Source organism: Haliotis asinina, chromosome 3, assembly GCF_037392515.1.
Source record: "Haliotis asinina isolate JCU_RB_2024 chromosome 3, JCU_Hal_asi_v2, whole genome shotgun sequence".
NCBI classification, from domain to species: Eukaryota; Metazoa; Mollusca; class Gastropoda; order Lepetellida; family Haliotidae; genus Haliotis; species Haliotis asinina.
In genome coordinates this window covers 38,352,852-38,373,449 of record NC_090282.1, presented here as the reverse complement: position 1 = coordinate 38,373,449, position 20,598 = coordinate 38,352,852, and the positions used below count along the sequence as shown (strand labels likewise).

The window sequence follows — 20,598 nt, the reverse complement described above, 5'->3', positions numbered from 1 at the left end:
TCCCTCCAAGAGCACTGGAATTTATGCTCATGTAGATCACAGGCAATCTGTAGTGTCAATTGGGCTGTGCAACAGAGAGAACAAAAGTACCATTCTTCCTTTAGAATGCGAACACCCTTCCTCCTTCGAAAAATATTTTCATTGTCAAAATAAAATATCGCCATAATCAAATTACGAAATGTTTCAGCCAACATTTTAAGCGAATCTCGTGGAATGGTAATCAAATAACAAGAATATTCGGAAATCAAGACATAATACTACAAAAATGTACCATTCTACAGTGGAAAATAACTCATATTGTCTTTCGATACATTTGAAAGCAAGGGAGGTAACTGCGAAAGTAGTTATATTTGCGGACATGCGCTGCAATAAGAGTCTAGAGTAAACTTATTTATCTCTGTGCAACCCTACTTGCACTCCAGTTTACCTGTGTTTAATTGAATGGCATACATCCATCGTAACACCTACCCTCATTCAGCCCTTCTCTCAATGTATAAACACTACAACAACGGTTTGATTAAAATAAATAAAATTTATTGCTATTATTTAAAATACATCAGAAAGATTAATACATTATTGATCTGCGATCATAATTCTCTTCAAATCAAAAAGGCACATGATAAGTTGTCAACGTTCCCCTCATACAGTCTAACGTACGTTCGCAGACAACAGAACGCTGAAGCAGCACGTGACAGCAGCCATACTTCCACCGCACTTGACAGTTCGTGCATAATCACGTGACATTCATCATTTGATTGCAAGGACATTTTGGTTCCCACAGATTGGTCTTTAAACTGTTTCAAAATATGAAAAATGCGACCATAAATAATTTTGATGACGTATGCTTTTGAACTCACTGTTGGACCAAGTCTGAAATTCACGTTCAGACGTCTGACAAGAGGTCCAATTATTCATTAGGACTAATGAACACATTGGATAATCGTATTTGTATTTTTTTCTAAAAAAGGCTAAATATGACTTGAATCGATATTTAGCTGAACAACAAATGGATACTCCACACTGACATGCTTGGTAAGGGCCAAACTATATTTACCAAAAGCCCTAACTATGTACACATGGCTTACACCACATTTTCGCCACTGATGTCTTTAACAGAAACAGAAATTTTGACTATTTACACGTTTTCGGTTCAATCCCCGAGCTACAGATTAAAATAAACACCTCGTATATTTAATGGTCCCTGTTCTTGACCGCCACCTAAAATAATTAATTAATATTAATCTTCAAATTCTGATATGTCTAAAGGTAAACAAAGGGATAAAGTCACGCATTGCACTCAGCTCAAACCTATGTAGAAGCATTAATTGATTGCTAAACTACTTTATTTCCTTGCCCCCTATATCCGACAACTACTCATAATTGACACAATGATGCAATCTGTTCATTTACACTTTTATGTAATGGCATTTTAAACAAAAGAAATCTTTTACTCAAGTGCACCGAACTATTGTTTTAGGTAATAGACACATTAAAAAATACCTTCCCCACTGAAATGAAATGAATACTCCCTAGACTACATCGATATGAGCTACCTAAATTGGCCGTCACAGAAACATCTCTCTACAAGTAATCTCACCCTGTATATAAAATAGAGGTGTTACGATACAATTTTACAATACCATACGTATCGCAAATCTTGCGATTTATCGAGTCGATGCCTATCTCTATATGCACTCTTTAGTTATTTTCCTTAAAAAGGCAAAGTAAGGTTACAGTGTAAATTTTGAGATAATCATCAATTTCTGGTGAAAAATAACAAATTTAATGTCAGCGATGCATATCACGATGCAGGCAAAAGTATCGAGGTATTTATCGTCAGATAAAGTATCACGATTATCGATACTACAATATATCGTCACAGATATAATATACAAGATATCATGATTCTCGGTGACCAGTGGTAGGTAGTTTACCTGGGAACCAGTTCAAGGCGAAACAATAGAATAAAGTGCAGTCTGTCAACTGTCATAAGAACAAAGAGGAACCTTACGAATCCAGACACCTTTATATTCGGGACAACAGGTGCAAACTGGTAACATTTAGCCCATAATGTTCTTGTTTATGAGGATACCTTAACTTACGGGGTTACCTTTGATCCTGATGCAGTGATTGCGCCCTTCCTCCCGACGATACATCACCCACAAAATCTAGTAATGTTAGCAATACATGTATTATCTTATCACAAATGCAACGGGAAGAATCTGATTGCGTCAGTTACACATAGAAGAATATGATATACAAGGCACATTGATATCATTATATCCACTGTGATATCACCCTATCCACATCGACATCATTACATCTACTGTTTATATCACGTTGTAACTATACACAAATACTTCTCTCCAACAATTCATATTTCTACAAAACCACAATGTTCTGCCATAATGAAAACGTCCCTTTCCCAAAAGTAAAGCCCAGTTTGTGAAAGTGACGTCATATTTTGGCACGGCCTTGGATACACGAATACGATGAAATAGCACTATTTGACGTCTATCTGTGTAGTATACATTTACAAAAAGTTGCCATTTATTACAAATTATGCTGCAAAACAAGTTTAGATTATGTTAGTGTTTAACTGTAAATCCATTTTCAATCTGGGTGCCGTTGTACAAAACAGCAATAGGTCAGCCATAATCCATACTAAGGTATGGGTGGTACGATCGCTTTGTACAACGGCTGGTAGGATTGTCGTTTTGTCACAGAACCAGATTACATGAAGAGTTTCATTTGGCCATACTGGATTTGTCAAAGGTAAATGACACGCATCGCCTTACGGTAACAAGCAAAGAAAATAACTAAAAAGCAAAACATAAGTGCTTAAAAAATAACTGCAAAGCAGGACGTCATCCGTGAACGAGAAATCGATGTTACACTCCCTATCTATCACAAATAAAGCATAAAGCTTAAATTGTCAAAACCTTTCCAAAATATACTCTAAAAACAATTAAAAACAGATTCGACCGGCATAAAACAGGTAGATTCTGGTTATTTCAATAGAGTCTGCCTCAAAGAATATAACAAGTATAGAATTCTCGACATCTCATATCTCGAAGTGTCTGCTATCGAATGTCAAGAACCGTTAGCTCAAATCAACACGTTCACAGACACTTCGAAATAGCTTTTGTTTTATGTACATTACCAACGATTCAAAAAAAGAGTTCCGGCCCAACATAACAAACCTGCATTGATATGGCAAGAACTGATATAGAGGAATATCAACAACATGTACAGATGAACACTTTCTTCAACAATCTCAGGTACCACATTTACAACATGTAATATTAAGTTACCCAAAACAACGAAACATATAGATATAGATAGATATAGATATATATATTTATAGATATGACCTTATATGGGCAGTGACAACGAGTAATGACACCCACGCATCATCCAACCAATCACTCATGTAGTGCTTCTCATTCTCCTGAAAAGGTATCCATATTAGGGGCGCTATCAAATCCTAGCCAGCCCTGATCATGGACAAGTCTTAGAGCATTTTGCGTACAGGTGTACCTGTGCACACTCTACGAACCAAAATACTTTGTACATGATGTGAAAAAGTAAGCATTACCACGATGAAATAACGTGATGAAAGGAAAAGGACACCAAAATATAACCCAGTTGGCAGTGCACTTTCCCTCGCTACGATTACAAACGAAAAAGGAAATCAGACCTCTTATAACGAGAAAGGAAACTCGCAATAGCAGGTCCATTGAACAAAACACTCGGAAACTTGTACAGTGTTTCCTAAAAGTTCTGATATTGAGAAAAGAACTCCAACTCGATTTCATGGTTATCAGAGCTCTTTTCATGGATCTTGCAGGACGTGTTATTACCAACAGTCGAACATGGTCATTGTCTGAGACTATGACTAACTCGACATATCTCCGTCCTTCCATTGATGTCGAGTTAACGAGTTACAGCTATACCTCAAGTAGCGAAACATAAAACCGATTGAACCTGTGCTTTGCAATGCGCGCTTATCATCAGTGTGAGGAAAGGTGCTTTTTAATTTCTAAAAGAATTTAAAATAAAATGTATATTTGAGCCCATTTATTTTGCACTGCTTTCACAATATCATCTTTTCCCAAAACATAGGACTGTTTGAGGATTGTAAAATGGCGGCGTTGAAGTCTGTGTATTGCAAGAGTAATATTGGAAGCATATGCTGACGAAAATATTGGGTCAATCATATTGCGTACGGTAGGCTTGGAAGACCTTACTCAGAACCATAATTTGATGTAAATTTATATTCATGAAATATATGTCAGAGTTTAAAAATATCGTATCACAAAGTATAAACGCTTAGCAAACATTTTGGAGATGAGGGATCCTTATAAAATAGCTCAACTTGTCAACTTGTTTAGTCTGAAAAAATACCACACATATGATTGCATGATGATCGATACAAAATACCGTGATGGAAGACTGCACATATAAAAAAAGTTAATTCTGCATCATTGCTTGAAATGAAATACCTAATCTGTTTCCAACTCCGACCCCACGTAAAACAGCTCACGTTGTTTAAACATCACTTTTCAAGTCGTGTTTAACAAGATGCAGGCGTGTTGGAGCTGCATTATCTTATTTCAGTTACAGATGTTCACAATCAACGCAAACATCCTACTTCCACTAAAAAGGCTTGGTAGAATACTTCAATGGCCGACCTATATATTTCATTCCAAAAGCCAATAGTATGGCGAGATGTTTCAAAAGAATTCGGATCAAAAGCATCAACAGTCGAGCTATAAGTAGCATCCCACATCAGCATTAAGTGTGGAATGCTTCAACAGTCGAGCTATCCATCTCACCACCACAAAATTGAAAGCTTCGATAGTCGACCTATGTATTTCATCCCCACACGGGAAAATCGGAGCAAATGCTACAACGCTCGAGATATCTATTTCATCCTCACAACAGAGAACTGAGATGAAATGCTTCAACAGTCGGTCGCTAAATCATATTCTTCGACTGTCGAGTAATAATAAATCCCATTCTCAAAACCGAGTGTATGGATGCTTCAACTGTCAAGTTATAAATTCCATTCTCAATGCCGTGAGTGAGGATGCTTCAACTGCCGAGCTTTTAATCACACCCTCAAAGCCGAGCGCATAAAGGCTTCAACTGTCGAGTTATAAATCACATTCTCAAAAGAGAGAGTATGAAGGCTTCAACTGTCGAGCCATAAACCCCACCCCATCAGTAGAGAAAATCGTTAATTCCTAAATTCCTAAAAATATTTTTTCAGATGGTTGTTCAAAATGGCCGAACAATATCCCTTGACACTCATATGAGTTGTAACACTTGAAATTAGCTGTTAAAATATGCTCCACAGCTTTAAAGTTACTGTTGTTCTTCACTACAGCAGTCGAATACAACGCTGAGCACACATTCAGGTTTAGCACACCATACCACCCGCGGTTTTGTAATTTGTCAACTGTCAACAGTTGACGAGTAAACAATCACTTATTCAGTAAAAGACACCATTCAACAACGGAGACTACTCATAACACTGCAACAACTACAACCGCTCGTCAGCATCCCAAGATTGATGATACAACATTTCAACAAAACACTATACAACAGCATTCAACACTCAAGGATATCATACAACAATATTCCAGTACTTAACTGTATACATATCTCATAACAGAGCAGCATCGTAAACAAGCCAGGCAAAACAATATAAATTCTGTACATCATTATACATTCCAGTAATGAAAACGCATGATACATTCGTATATCCAACAATGATATGAAAAAATCAACAGCGGTTCTCTCCTTTCATCATCTCTTGGAGTAATCTCCATTCAGAAACGTTAGTGTGAGTTGCCTCCCTTTACTATGACTGACCTCCCTTGGGTATGATTGGGTCTCTCACATCGCTTTCAACATCGTCCTTGGCAACTGTTTCTTCTGTCTTTGGAGAGTCCTCTGGTGTTTCTGGAGGTCTGTACAAACGCAGCGCCAAGACAAGGAATATTCCGGAAAATATACATGTTCCTATCATCAACAGGAACAGGTTCCTTGCCATGGTGTTACTGTCGTACACCCAGCAAGAGAGGCGACTGTCGCACTTCTCTCGCCACACCACGCACGACTCGTCCAGCAAACGGCCGTACAATATTGGACCGGGGACTGTACCTGGTAGTCAAGAAACGCTTGATAATTAATCAAATAGTTACAAACACAAATGTACAGTCGAACTGTAAGTCGAACTCAAGCGTACTTGCCATGTATTTGGCTTACATAGATATTAGATAGTCAGCGTACAATGACGTCATAATGCATGGCGTATGGCATTACGCAATCGAATACGATGACGATACCATGAAGTTCTAAAGGTCAGCTACAGCTTCAAATATACCCTCACTGTCAGATAAAACAAAAGAAACTGGATTGGAAATTGGGTTTCCAACCTATTAAATTCATCGACACGTTGCTAGGGAACTGTTGTGGAAACAGTGTACACTTCCGGATAAGAAGAAACTAAGATACTGGAAGCATATGACACCATCCAATCACCTTTCTTGTTTGATTTTAGGCTGCACTCCAACACATGCTTGCTTCCCACTAGACAAAAGGCTAGACACTTACCTAGCAGTCTCACAATTAGTAGTTTCACGCCCTGGGCAAACGTCTTGTGCTCTTCTGGAACACACCTGGAGAGACGAGAAAGAGTGAGAGAGGAAGGATTCAAGCTGCATTCGCCAAGTATTTGGAAGTAAAGGTCACATTATGGAATGACAATAACTTGAGAATGCTGAGCAATATATCCTTGATTGGGTCAGTGCTGAGTTTTGTAATGCTATTTTTTACTATCATCCATTTAAACGGCGGGCAACAAACGATTTTACACATTAGACACATGTCATAAAGTGTAAAACATGACAAGCGAAAGCTTCGACCCCTCAAAACAGAGGTCCTTACTAGCATCTTCAGTACAGGATGAGTGAGGTGGTTGGAGTATACCGCAGTTGCGGGGAGTTGCTGAGGCTTCGTGCTTAAAGCATTCTGTCTTCACGCTGATACAGCGGGTTCGAGTCCCACATGAGTACAATGTGAGAAGCCCATTTCCGGTGCCCCTCGCACCGGAAGATTCAAGTTGCATTCGGCAAGTATTTGGAAGTAAAGGTCAAATTATGGAATGACAATAACTTGAGTATGTGTACTTGAGCAATATATCCTTGTTTGGGTCAGTGTGAGATTCGTAGTGCTATTGATGTACTAAACGTACTCACATTCTCACTATACTTCTATTGCATTTGGTTTACCTGAGCTGCACTGAGTCGCCGGGCGCCACAGGGATGAAGACAAAGAAGATGAGGACGAACATGAGAGCGAGGAAGACATAGAGGATGGAACACGACTCCCTGCAGCCCCTGCTGGTCACCTGGACGCTGGAGTTGGGGAACGTCTGTCCCGCCACACACGCACATCCGCTGTAGTTCTGTAAGGCAACACAATGGCAAATCATCTTAATCAAAGCATGATGTAAGAAAATAAAATATTCATTTATGTTATAGATAATGTGACTGGCAAGCTACGTGTGACAAGCTGAGCCAGTAAATATACCCCGCTTAAAAGCAAGTGACATATTCTATGTTACTCGCTGGAAATGCCTGACTTTGGGATTTCGTTTGGTACATAGTGTTAGTAGTGTTTGGGCTGTTGCCTAGCTCCTGTGCTCTTTATTATGATCCAATACGAGTTCTTCAAACAGGTCAAAACTACCATTGAAGTGTTTGAGAAGATAAATACGTTGTTCACTGGTCCCTCGGGGCCCATGGGTTGATATATTCTCGATGTACCTTCGATGCGTGTTTATAAACAAACATCAGGGATACATCAACCCATGGGCCCCGAGGGACCAGGGAACTACATATGAATGTCCCTGTACCTAAATATTCGAAGTGTTCATATTCCGAAAAAGACAAGCAAAATTCAAGGAGAGGTTATTGCACTAATCCATCAATCATCCTTGATTCATTCAACATTTCCAATTGGCTGGCCTTTAGACAGACTCTGTAACTTTGGAGATCACGCTTCTATGTCAGCCTTACCCCATGTCCAAGATCATGCGCACATCCGGCATGGCACGGAGTGAAGTATACATTCCCTGTGGGATCGCACACTGGTTCGAAGACGTCAGTGCTGCACCGGCAGTGGGCGTTACAGGCAACAGTCAGCTCTACTGTGTAGGGGGTGTGGTTGAACCTGGGGGGCAACATAAGAGATGAAGTCGACATTTAGACCCACATGAAAGTCAAATCTCAGTTCCTCCATGCCTCACTCAGAAGGAAGGAATAAATCCAGTCATCCGTCAACAGTTGTTAAAAAGTCTAAAATGTGCCCCTGTGGCTCAGGTTCCAAAAGAACCCTGAACGTGGGGTTTGGTAAACATGCAAGCAGACAGTACCCAAATATACCAATTTCTAGTCTTGTGCAGGGTAATCCTTAAACTGCTTCAGCTGCTATTTATACCGAAAAACTATAAAAATTTGAAATTGGGAGAGGAAGCTTGTTCAAACATATGTTTATGTTTTACATGGCCATACTTACCCTGGGTACGATGTGTCAATGCCAGATATGATTTCTTTATCACATTTGAGCCACAAGACGGCGCTGGACACAAGGGCCCCGAACACCCCAACCATGCAGACCTTCATGGCTCCTCTGATGTCCAGCTTCAACTTTCGGGTTATGATGCCCCCAACAAACTGACCACCGGCGGCGCTGGGCACTACTGCTATACCTGGACAACAGAGACGTACCATATACAATGTTTCTGTTGTTGTTCCAGGCCAGCTGAAACCATTCCAGATGCTCTTGCAGCAGCACCTGACAATCCAGTGATCATATCAGCGCAAAGTTCCCCAGCGTCCGTACAACTACTGCAATATGTGTAGTTTCTGTACCCCTTTTAAAAGACGGTATGTTCTTTCGAACAGAATTTGAAAAGCATTAAGATTATAAAATTTTAATCTGGGAGTTTGTGGTAAGGATTGGCCTGCAATTACTCTCTGAAAACGGTCTCCGTGAACTATGACAGACATGGATTACTACGTTACATTTCAATAGGCGCCCTCGAGTGTTCGGTGCTCCGTCGCCTGGGATAATCTAAACTTCCTTTATTTGGGGCTTTTGATTTGAAAAGGGGTTGAACTGAGAGGGCATAATGTGGCTTAGGGACAATGTCTTTTGTGCCTACCTGTCAACATGGCGGCGAGTGACGCTGATATTTTATATTCATTCTCTACAAACTTTGGCAGAAAAGTGGCGCTCCCTGCTATCACGAGGCCCTCCATCAACATGCTCAGTGTCATAAAACAAAACACTGGGTTCAACATGAGGGTGTAGAGCACGCGGAGGAGGTCAGTGAGGGACCCCTTCTCCCCGACCCTGGCTGCAGTGTGGCTGGACGAGGTGTGAGCCTGAGATCTTCGGGTGGCACTCACGTAACGGGCGGCTGGAAGGTCAAGAACGAAGGTCAATTTTAACGCTGGTTATAATTATGTTAGTGTACTCTACTCTTGCTGTTCCAAGGTCGGAGGTCACATTAATTTTAACATCAAACAACATATGGGGTCGAATGTATTTTAATTGCAATCATGACTGTGGATGAGTCCAACATAACTTATTCATAACTGTTCTCTTCGGAAGAATTAAGTTAAGAGTCTTTGAGCGGCATTTAGAAGTGATACACATAATAATATTAATGTTTATCGATACCGACTTTCTTACGCATCTTTTCAGATTATATTCTTCCTCCTTGGCTTCAAACAAAAACAGAAAAAACGTCTCTCTTACTTATTTACGTTTCTCTCACTTATTGTTTATTTTGGAACGTTAAACAAATGAACCTTAAAAACATCTGAGTGGCTTAACAAAATTGACCAGCATAAAGTTTGTGAGTGCGGAAGGTGGGTCGACTTACAAGGCAGTTCTTTTCCATATGCGAACAAGGGCAAGGACACGACCAGATTCAAGATGGCGCAGACGAGGAACGTGAACCACCATGCCCCAACCCATCTGGGGTCGTCAGTCGTGATGTTCAGGCTGCACACAAACAAGAAGACAAAGTCATCAGTATCCCCGGCAACGGCAAACGACTCTTCATGAATATGTCTACTAGTTACGATTATGTCAAATGCTTTGGCGTGTTTATAACAAAGTGGAAGGAGAGAATTGAAAGGTTTTTAAGTTCTGCTCCAGAAAGGGCTACTACCACCAAATTCAGTCGAAGTCAGACTAGTTACCATGGAAACGCAAAAAATATTTTTGAGAAATACGAACATGCAGCAGCTCACCACCAGACCTATCTGAGTGTTAAATTGGGTGAAGAAATATTGTACGGATTTGACGTCCTGCTCCGGAAAAGTGTACTATGAGTACTTGTTGCTATGAAAACGCAAAATAATCAAACATTCAAAACTACCAAATGCATCAGAATACTTACAGATCTATCTATGTATCAAGAAAATATTGAACAGTTTTAGATTCTGCTCTAAAAAAGATGAATGCTCACTGACACAGAGACGGACAGGAGTCCATTGTAATCCCCCCTGCAAAATGTGTTGGGGTGGATAACAAGGCGTTACATTGTTAACAAGGCATTAAATCTTGGAATTATGGTTACTCGTGACTGGGTTTTGTCATGGGACTTTGTGTGCAGAAATGCATGATATATACAATTAATATATAATTGCTTGTGCCTACTGACCTTGAGGTGTTAACTGTGTCGAAGTCGACGTAGTAGCTGAGAAACTGCCCGCCGATGACGAAGCCGAGGCCAGGGCCCAGTACTGAGCATGCGTACAGAATACCTGTGTAGGAAGAATACGTGTCAAGTATATTGCAAAATTGTTGAAGACTATGGAGTGAGGCATGTAGGTCGCGATCGTCGCTTTCCAGATTATGTTACCCATCGTGTGAAGCTCATTATTCCACCCAGACGCGACATACGGGAGCTGACTAGTCCTTGGTTTAATACCATAACACTGAGTACCAGGCAGGGTGACAACAAGCAACATTTCTAACGTCTGGGAATCGAACTACCGTTCTTCCGCTCTGCGGCTGACGCCCTACGACTTGTTTCCTAAGAATAAGGAATGGTGAGATTAATCGAAGTATCGAACATCAGATCTAGTGATCAGCATAGGCAATACCAAGATCATTTCACCAAGGCAAATGTCAAAGGATGGATGCCATGAAGAGCAGACCTGCTTAAGCGAATGAGTAAACTATGAATTAACGCAGATTTTAGCAATATTTAAGAAATATCACGGCGAGGGACATCATAAATGGGCTTCACGCATTTTGTTCATGAAGGGAGCCGAACCGGGCCTTGGGCGCGACGAGCGATCGCCTTAGGCTACCCCACCGCTCACCCTTACCTAAATACAGTGGCGTAGACTGGGACGGGAGACTGTCGTCTAGGAGTGCCACACCCACTGTGTATACTGTGGTTCCCCCCACACCGTGCAGCATCTGGCCCAGGATGAACACATAGAGGTAGTTGGAAAGGTGAGTCTCCGTGTCCTGAGCGCATGTCGTGCTGTTCGAGGTCCCTGCAGAAAACGTCACCACTACAGTATCGCATAGACATTTCGAAAACAAACTGATATATTTATTTAAACCGTTTATGCTATGCGTTTTGTTATAAAATGGCATTTCAAACACAAATCACAACGCTATGCATAGAGGCAATGTTAATGTTAAGCTATCGTTTGAGCTAAAAAGTGCGTGGCAAGGGAGATAACTCCTCCCACCCTGTGTAACACAACTTTACGACACAGTCTGTCGCCATGCCACATTTTATAAACGCCATAATTCGATATATACTGATGGGGGAAAATGAGGGATCCAATGAAAGCACAAGTGTTACTACGCTTTGTATATCGTAACTTGTAAAGGAACCTGGAAAAGAAATAAAAGAACACTTGTGCTTTCATGCAAGCCTTTGTGTGTTTCCCTTAATACATGTATATTTCATCCGTGCTGACTGAACTACATATCGACTGCACCAAACATAGTTCACGAATAAAAAACATAACCAAATGAAAAAACGAGTTATACCATTGTGTTCACAGAAGCTTTGATCGAGTTCCCCCAGCTCGTACGCCCCTGTGGTGAAGTGGGGGAGGGACATGACTAGGGACCCCATAGCCATAATGACCCCCGCCCCCGCCACCCATCGAGCCTTGTTCCTCCCCGACCCGTAATAGCTGACAAACACTCCCAAGATCCCCGCGGCAATGTCGTAGGCGCTGGAGATGAGACCGACTTTGGCGCTGGGAAGGTTGAACCGGCGTTCAATAGACGTTGTGTTGACATTGTTGATGCCGTTCACGACGAACCCTGTGAAGCAAAAATAAAAATAAATGTTTTCATGCACATGTATTTTATCCGACACAACTAGGAAATCCCTGAAGAAATTCGAAGAAATTCGACAGTCCTCTAAAACACCAAAAACTGATATTCCCTTGTGGTGATTGTATAGAAAACTTGTTCCACAGTTGATCTATGTTGTCAGTTTAGCGCACATAACAAGCACGCGATTGCCCAAAGTCTGCGACGAAATATATATTACATCTTGTCTCTGAGACCCGTGACGATGCGGGGTCTTCAGCAACCCATGCTTGTCCTCAAAGATGACTAATGTGATCGCGTGGCCAGGCTCGCTGACTTGCATGACATGTCACGGCGACCCAGTTGTGTAGATCGATGCTCATTCTGTTGATCATTACATTGTCAAGTCCATACTCGATCATTTACAGACCGTCGACTTATAGCTGGAATACTGCTGAGTGCGGCGTAAAACTCACTCACTCATTCTAGTCTCGGAAATAAGCATATTTTTGAGAAACATAAACTAGAATAAACACAGAATATAAAGAAAAAGAGACAAGATACCTTTTTCATTTTCATTTACCTGAAATGTGGTAACCTGCACTATTTCAGGCTTGTATGGGCTTTCTTGAATATATTTGTTTGTGTGATAGACAAGCTCATCCGTAGCTTTCTCAGATGCACGTGTAAATCAGAATTATGACTCGTTCATTGCCGCTTCAGTACCCATCTCCAGTGTTCTAACGGGTATGTTCGTGTTTTAACCCATTTCTCTGCGATCCTTTCGCTAAAATAGGTTCGTGCTATTCTGCCTCAATTACAGACCAATCAGCAACGTTGTACATTGCAAACATGTCAGTCAGGTCGTGATATGCACATTGCAAACATGTCAATCATGTTGTGGTGCACATTGCAGCCGTGCCAAACAGACAGTGATGAGTACGGCTGAGACAGCTTCAATAAATGTAGGTCGTTTATCCCATTACTGTGATCACTCAAATTTACCACGTGTTATGATTGCAAATATGAATATTCATAAATGTCACGGTGTATCGACAATTTCCCTAGTGCCAAGTTTTTGGATACGTGAGTGTGAGGGAATTTGTATCGACAGGAGCATCACTTTACATTATTGGGGTCAAGGGAATACACATCTCAACGATAACCGTCATCCACGAACAGTGGTACATATCGCTTTCATCATGAGTGTATAATTAATGCATTTTTTCAAAACAATTTTATTCCATTGCTCACGTATAATGAACAACTCTGATATGGTCGACGGGTACATACAAATAAACCAGCTGGTATAGAAAGGTGGTTATTGTCATTGCGATGTCTGTTCCAATGAATACTTACTCTGTGATCAGGTGTGCGTTTCACTCGCATATGTTGACGTCAAACCCAATAATGATCTCGAAAACACTATTTTAGAAGAAAAAATATACATCGAAGGTATTATCATATCGAAGGTTTCTAGATATTGCGAGGAAATTTCAAGACTGGTTTTTGAAATACGCATATTACATTAATCCCATGCGAGCTGTTTTCTGGCGGTAACCATCCATGTTTACATTTCAACTCGATGCGGAAGAGTAGCCTAGTGGTTAAAACTGTGTTTTCTTGCCAAAGACCCGAGTTCGATTCCCCAGTTGGGTCAAACCTGTGAAACCTGTGGTAACCCATACGGAGATATCGCTGGAATATTGCCAAAATTGGAGTAAAACCGTATACTTACAAGTTTTCCATTGAGAAAGCGACACCCAGCGTGAGAAGACGTTATGATTTGGTCGACTTGACGACATGACACGAAGAGCATACACGAGATTCACCGCTATTCCCAACTCCCATTGTGGCCATCTGATACCCATTTCGGGTAAATGGTTTTGGGAAATTTTGTCTCGTTTAAATATAGAGCGGATGCGCAAAAGAATACCTTCTCCCGTTTTACCATTAGCGGGTTGGCATAATACGCGACAGCCTCCATTGCCGCGACATTTGATCTCTATTAATTATATTTACTTTGGCGAACATGGCTGATTAAGATAAATCGACCTTTCAGGTGTTGAAATGTGAGTAAAACGAATGGATCTGATATATCAGGTGCGATACCATGTATTAACACGTCTTTCTGAAATATGGCTCTGTTTTGCCCTGCTGATACGGGTAACGAGTTGTTGCAATGGCAGATATAACAGTAAATTCGATCAATCCCTTTTTACCTCTGATATTTCAATATCGCCACACTGAAACAGACCGTTAACGCACGTCAAAAACAACACCTAACAGAACACGGGTCACAAATATGCAAAGTAAATTGTCTCCACATACTACATGCTGGTTTCGAAAAAGGAGTGAGTGAGATTAGTTTTACGCCGCATTTAGCAGCGTTCCAGCAATATCACGGCGGGAGACACCAGAAAGGGGCCTCAAACATTGTACACGTGTGGGGAATCGAACCCGTGTCTTCGGCGTGACAAGCGACACCTTTAACACCTGAACCCACTGCCCCTCCACATTGAAGCAGACGGTGATAAAAGCTGGTACACTAGTATGATAGAGCTACGTTGATATATATTCCGTCATTAAGTTGTCATCTTTTTCTATCAAGCGAGAAATATGTAGATCGTGATTATGTATGATGGATGTTCATTCCTTGCCCCACCTACACACAAACGCACGCACGCACGCACGCACGCACGCACAAATTACGCTGAGATGCTTGTCGTAAGATGCGACTAACGGGATCGAGCTATCAGGCTCACTGACTTTGCTGACACACGCCACTGTATCCCAGTTTTTGTGGATCAATGTTCATGCTGTTGATCACCGTATTGTCCGGTCCAGACTTTGTTAGATACAGGCCGCGGTCATGCAGCTGTAATATTTGTTAATGCGGCGTTAGACAAGAAACAAATGATCCCCCCCACACACACACACATCCCAGCCGCTTAAAGTCATAAAGTCCACATGGTCCCTCATAGATACTGATTATGTTGATAAAGCCAGAGAATGATATTAATGAAACGATAACGAAATGAAATCTTGTTAAGAAATCTTCGTGTAGACCTGACGGTAGAGGGGTGCCGTCAAAATCAAATTGAGTCCATTACTAAGTAACGAGAATGGCGTCAGTGTATGAACTGTGCGATGGCGTTAATGTACTAAGGAGTGTCGGCATATGCATGTATAATTAATAACACTTAATTGACGAGTAGATCAACATGCTTAACAACAGTACTTGCATTTATACAACCCACTAACCTCAATAACAAATCCCCTACTAGTAATAATTCGGAAGCACATATTCACCTCACCGGGGACCGTTAACAATATCCCTTACAGTACATTTTCTGTAATAACGCCTTAGTCAAGTATCACCATTGAGTCACATTGTCATGCTGAGAGAGCTTGTGTTGCAGAAGCTGGTGGGCGATAATGACGGCTGATGTCAAGTCACCTACATCGATCTCGAAATTGCGGCAGTTGATTCCGGAGTTGGAGTAAGAATAGCACCATCTTACAGAGTTACAGTATTGCAATCCAAAAATGAAGGCGATTACGGTTGTCATAGAATACTCACATGTACGTAGCTAGTGTAGGTAGTGTGTGTAAGGAGTGAAGTGACCGATTTATTTCAGCTGAATCAGCGATTTCAGAACGACCTATTTGTCTAGACTGTTGTTCCTGTTTCAAACATCTATTTGTCGTGTGAGAGAAAGACGAATGGTTATTGGGTGGGTTTATTTAATTTTCCATGTCTATTCTCCTACCGAAACATGTCTCATTATACTATTCAGACAAAATGGAAACAAACTTTGATATTTCCAGTAAAAAAAGAGAAGACTATTCAGACAATGACCTGCTTTTCAGCAAATCCGAATTTTCCCGTGTGAAAGTGAAAATACACACCACAAACTGAGGTTAAACTGAATTCCTACTCTTTGTTTCATAAGAAAATGGTATTTACAAATGAATTCTATTTTGAAAATTTAATAACACCGTCTTTCTATGTGTCTCTTTCTTATGTCGAGGTTCAGGCAGCATACCTTAGCAATACAATCACAGTCTGCCCATGTTGAGTGAGGTAGTAAAATGATTCACAACGCATCTGGCTCACTGGTTAAACCTGTTATGTGTTTTTTGCTCTTATTAAGCGTAGTTCTGTAACGCACGATGAGGTTGATGAAATATCCGTTCCGTATCAGACTGTCAAACTTTTCTAACGGCAGAGCCTCGTTTTGAGAGCCTCGTTTTGAGATTTCCATGATTTCCATGCTTCCGTTTGTCAGAGCTCGTTGTACGAAAAAGCACGCTGTACGATGTGTTTGCTGGGATTAGAAGGGACGTAGTGTTGCAAAATACAAGTGCTTAGACTATGAAATCATACTGATTAATAATTATGCATCCAGTTAAAGGTCACATGCAACCAAAAACTCAAACATAAATTAAAACACAATTACCACTTATTCATGGCATATAATATACATTGCTGCTTGTAAATAAACAAATAAACAAAACAGTAAGCGTACAATCGCGATTCAAAAGTGCAATATTTTGTACTTGGGCTTACTTCCCTAGAAACGCAGCCCTCGGGAGACTGAACCCAGTCATAGCGGGTGGGTGTGCGCTCAAGTGTAACGACGGCTTCCGATTGGCTGGTTCATTTGCTGATACGCTGAAGGCTCATTTTGTGTACAGAGAGATGATCTGTTTGATGGGCATTTTAGAAGTATGGCGAGTCACAAGAAAGTAAGATTCTTTATGGATAACAACTTCTTTTATTTTCTTGATGCGTCGTTTCACTATGGATTCATATACCGTTGTCAGACACAATTATCTACACTAGATTGATTACACGATGCCATTTAGAAAGTGGTCAAATGCAACATATTGTCTATATATACAATATGTACACTAGAAGTTGTTATCCATAAAAAATGTATACCGACATGTTGCGTTTTATTAATACATGTTCTCTGAATTTGCGTTCGATCCAATCATAAATCGTCTCAGTAGAGATGGTGAACTACTGCGTGGCTGGAAACCGATATGAGTTTGGACCAGTTTCCGTCAGATCCAGTCATCCGAGAAAAATGCATGTAGTTTGTCTGCAACCCACAGACATAAAAACATGTCGTGTTCAAGTATCACACCTGCCCAATTACATAACCTGACAGAGACATGACCCGGGTGCACGATTCATAAAAAAAGTTATTTTGCTTATGGCGTATAGCCTGATATGTGGTCAATGATAGAAGCTGTGTATTGTATATTGTCTTTAGCAGACAGGCAGGCAGACATATAGGTGTCAATAAACCAGACATTGAGCTTTCTCCGTGACAGAGGCTGCTTACCACAATCAACAAGTTTTTTATGCAACGAGTAGATTATTTATTTGTTTGTGTACACAACCAAGATTAGACTATTGCTCACGACCTCATACTTCGGCCAGGCATACTGTTTCAAGCTCGGCGAAACTATTCATTGAGCATGCGTTATGGGCACAGCTGTTGAAACCACTTTTTCCCCCAGGGCTGGGGGAAATTTAGTGAATCGTTTGAACTCAGATTTCGCGGGCTTTTTTCAACTTTATAGGCTGAAATGTCAGTTTTGATGATTTGTTACGGGAAGTGTATGCCGAAAGGTATCAGAATCTGCAAGGTTGTGTTTTACGTTGCATGTGACCTTTAAATGGCAGAGTCTAAAAGTTCTGGACTGGTTATCGCACTAAGTTGCGCAATAGGACGGATCTCAGTAAACAGGAAATGAGACTGTTCTGTAATCAATGTTTTGACATGCGGCATGCGTACTGTGAAACTTCGTTGACTTCAAATCGTCGAGTTTAAACGCCCATGGCCTTGATCAAGATATAGGTAAAGGCTCTGTTAGAAAACAAATACTTCAATATCAAGTTGACCAACTCCTGCCAAATAAACGGCCATTACCATTCCACGTAAAAAGATTGGCATCCATTGTTCACACGTTTCAGTCCCTCTAATCCATAATATGTTTCCAAAGAGACACCACGTGGGGACTAGGGGTTAGACTTACTTGGTGAATTGTAACCCTTGCTTGCTTAAACCTCGAAGAACTTTGCACACTAGCCCAATCCTTCCAGATAATCTTCAACAACATATCTTCTATAGCGGTAATTAAATTGTGACTACGCCTTGTGATAACCGTTTCCGCGTCACGGCGAGGGCACCAGTGTTATGTGTTAAAAGACAGAAGACGAAAAGTGGTATCGTGGCTTATATATTTTTGGAGGGAACTACAACGATCGTATACAGAACGTACGAGTCGGCTCAGTGCATCCAGTCATAGCTATAAAGATGCTCAAGCGTTTTGTGAGCCACTTTCACATTGGCCAGTGAACAATGTGTCAAGATGTTTATTCGTTTACGTCGAATGGCGGGTTCGACTTCCCACATGTATACAGCCGGCTGCCACTTGAGCCCATGTTGTGTACATCTTGATATTACACATTTTTCAAACCTGGTAACAAATATAGTCGATGTTTGTCTCTGTCCTTCCACAATGCTTTTGATTTGTGCGTATGTTTAACGCCGAAATATTCCTACATAACTACTAGTATCTGATGGCAACCAATGGAGACTGGACCAGACAATGCAGTGATTGTCATCGTGAGCCATAATCTCGGATACTAGCATGCATTACATGCATCAGCTAAGTCCCTCTCACAAAGGTATAGGTTGCTGAAGACCTACTCTAACACGGATCTTCACGGTAAGAAGTATTTCCCTCTCACAAAGGTATGGGTTGCTGAAGACCTACTCTAACACGGATCTTCACGGTAAGAAGTATTTCCCTCTCACAAAAGTATGGGTTGCTGAAGACCTACTCAAACACGGACCTTCACGGTAAGAAGTATTTCCCTCTCACAAAGGTATGGGTTGCTGAAGACCTGTTCTAACACGGATCTTCACATTAAGAAGTATTTCCCTCTCACAAAAGTATGGGTTGCTGAAGATCTATTCTAACACAGATCTTCACGGCAAGAAGTATTTGGAATTCAGGGATGAGCAAAGAGAAAAATGGCATTCGTGATTCTGGGAGTGGCGTTGGCTTCATCACCCGTCATCGACAAAGTACTAACAATAAATGGCTAGTACTTACCTAAGATCATACAGTAAGCACATAAGAAGAAAAGCAGGCACTTTGGGTTATTGAAGACTTGCAGCCAATCAGGACGGTAGCTTCCGAAACCACACCTGACGTCATCGTCAGCCAACGCCTTCGATTGGTTGAACTCAGGTAGGTCCGGGATAGACTGTTTGCCTTTCTTTTTCCCATCATCTCGAGCGGTCAGTTTCAAGGCGGTGCTCCATTCATCATCTTGACCACTGTTTCGGTTTGTGGAATCCATCATGTCGTAAAGGCTATCAAGTCTCTAAAGATGCGGGCACGGTAACTGTACTAGTGGCTGGTCCGAGCTCTGTGTTAAATCCCATCATGTTTTCTTTGCTAACACACGACCTTCCTGCCGAGATCTGAAAAAAGGGACAATCCATTTGTTTACAAGAGATATCGTAAATTGCTTTGGCTCATTACGTCAACTGTTGGTGATAAGAAACGCAGGCTAAGTTGGCTCAGTACTCAGGTTCCCGTGTGTAAACAGCGCTATCAACCTTTTCCACTTCATCAATTTAATAACCCCACGTTCTCTGCCTATTCCTGTGTAAACATCCTGAAACAAGCGCACCGCACCTTCCCGTCACTAAGAAACCATTTTCTAAATCCCATTTTTCATTTTTGGGGGCTGTGCAATAAACAATGGCTTAATCTGATCGAGAACACGGCAAAACCACGTGTTACCCATGATGCCACAACACATTATATAATGACTGCATCCATAGCGTGAGTTATCCTACCGCCATTTTAGAAAAAAATGTCCGTCATAGCATGACGTGTAGTCTTTACGTGGGAGGGGCATCGGGTAGCCTAGTGGTTAAGGCATTCGCTCGTCACGCCGAAGACCCGTGTCCGATTGCCCACATTGGTACATTATGTAACAATGTGTCGATTTCTGCTGTCCCCAGCTGTGATATTGTCAGAATGATATTTCTACGCACTCATCTAACGTCTTGAAAAGATGAACCATATTTGACGGAATATCTGACATGATCTGACCTAAACATATGTCTGAACTGAATGGTGTAACATAGGAATAGTCAAACATCTGAACCCATCTGGTTA

The 20,598-nt window shown here is 41.1% G+C and overlaps 1 protein-coding gene across 2 annotated transcripts in view; it reads right to left on the bottom strand.

Annotated features, from left to right (window-relative positions):
• Nucleotides 1-512: 512 nt before the first annotated feature.
• LOC137277947 (solute carrier organic anion transporter family member 4C1-like) overlaps nt 513-20,598 on the bottom strand; it is a 57,046-nt gene continuing 36,960 nt past the window's right edge. For both annotated transcript variants that reach the window (XM_067809962.1, XM_067809961.1), the window contains exons 2-12: nt 19,519-19,892; nt 12,106-12,387; nt 11,424-11,597; nt 10,751-10,853; nt 9,965-10,086; nt 9,239-9,496; nt 8,590-8,782; nt 8,091-8,244; nt 7,302-7,477; nt 6,625-6,689; nt 513-6,171 (exon numbers count right to left, since the gene is read on the bottom strand). In XM_067809962.1, coding sequence (XP_067666063.1) covers nt 5,870-6,171; nt 6,625-6,689; nt 7,302-7,477; nt 8,091-8,244; nt 8,590-8,782; nt 9,239-9,496; nt 9,965-10,086; nt 10,751-10,853; nt 11,424-11,597; nt 12,106-12,387; nt 19,519-19,771 — 2,082 coding nt within the window. In that variant the 5' untranslated portion in view covers nt 19,772-19,892 and the 3' untranslated portion in view covers nt 513-5,869. The remainder of the gene's footprint in view (nt 6,172-6,624; nt 6,690-7,301; nt 7,478-8,090; nt 8,245-8,589; nt 8,783-9,238; nt 9,497-9,964; nt 10,087-10,750; nt 10,854-11,423; nt 11,598-12,105; nt 12,388-19,518; nt 19,893-20,598) is intronic.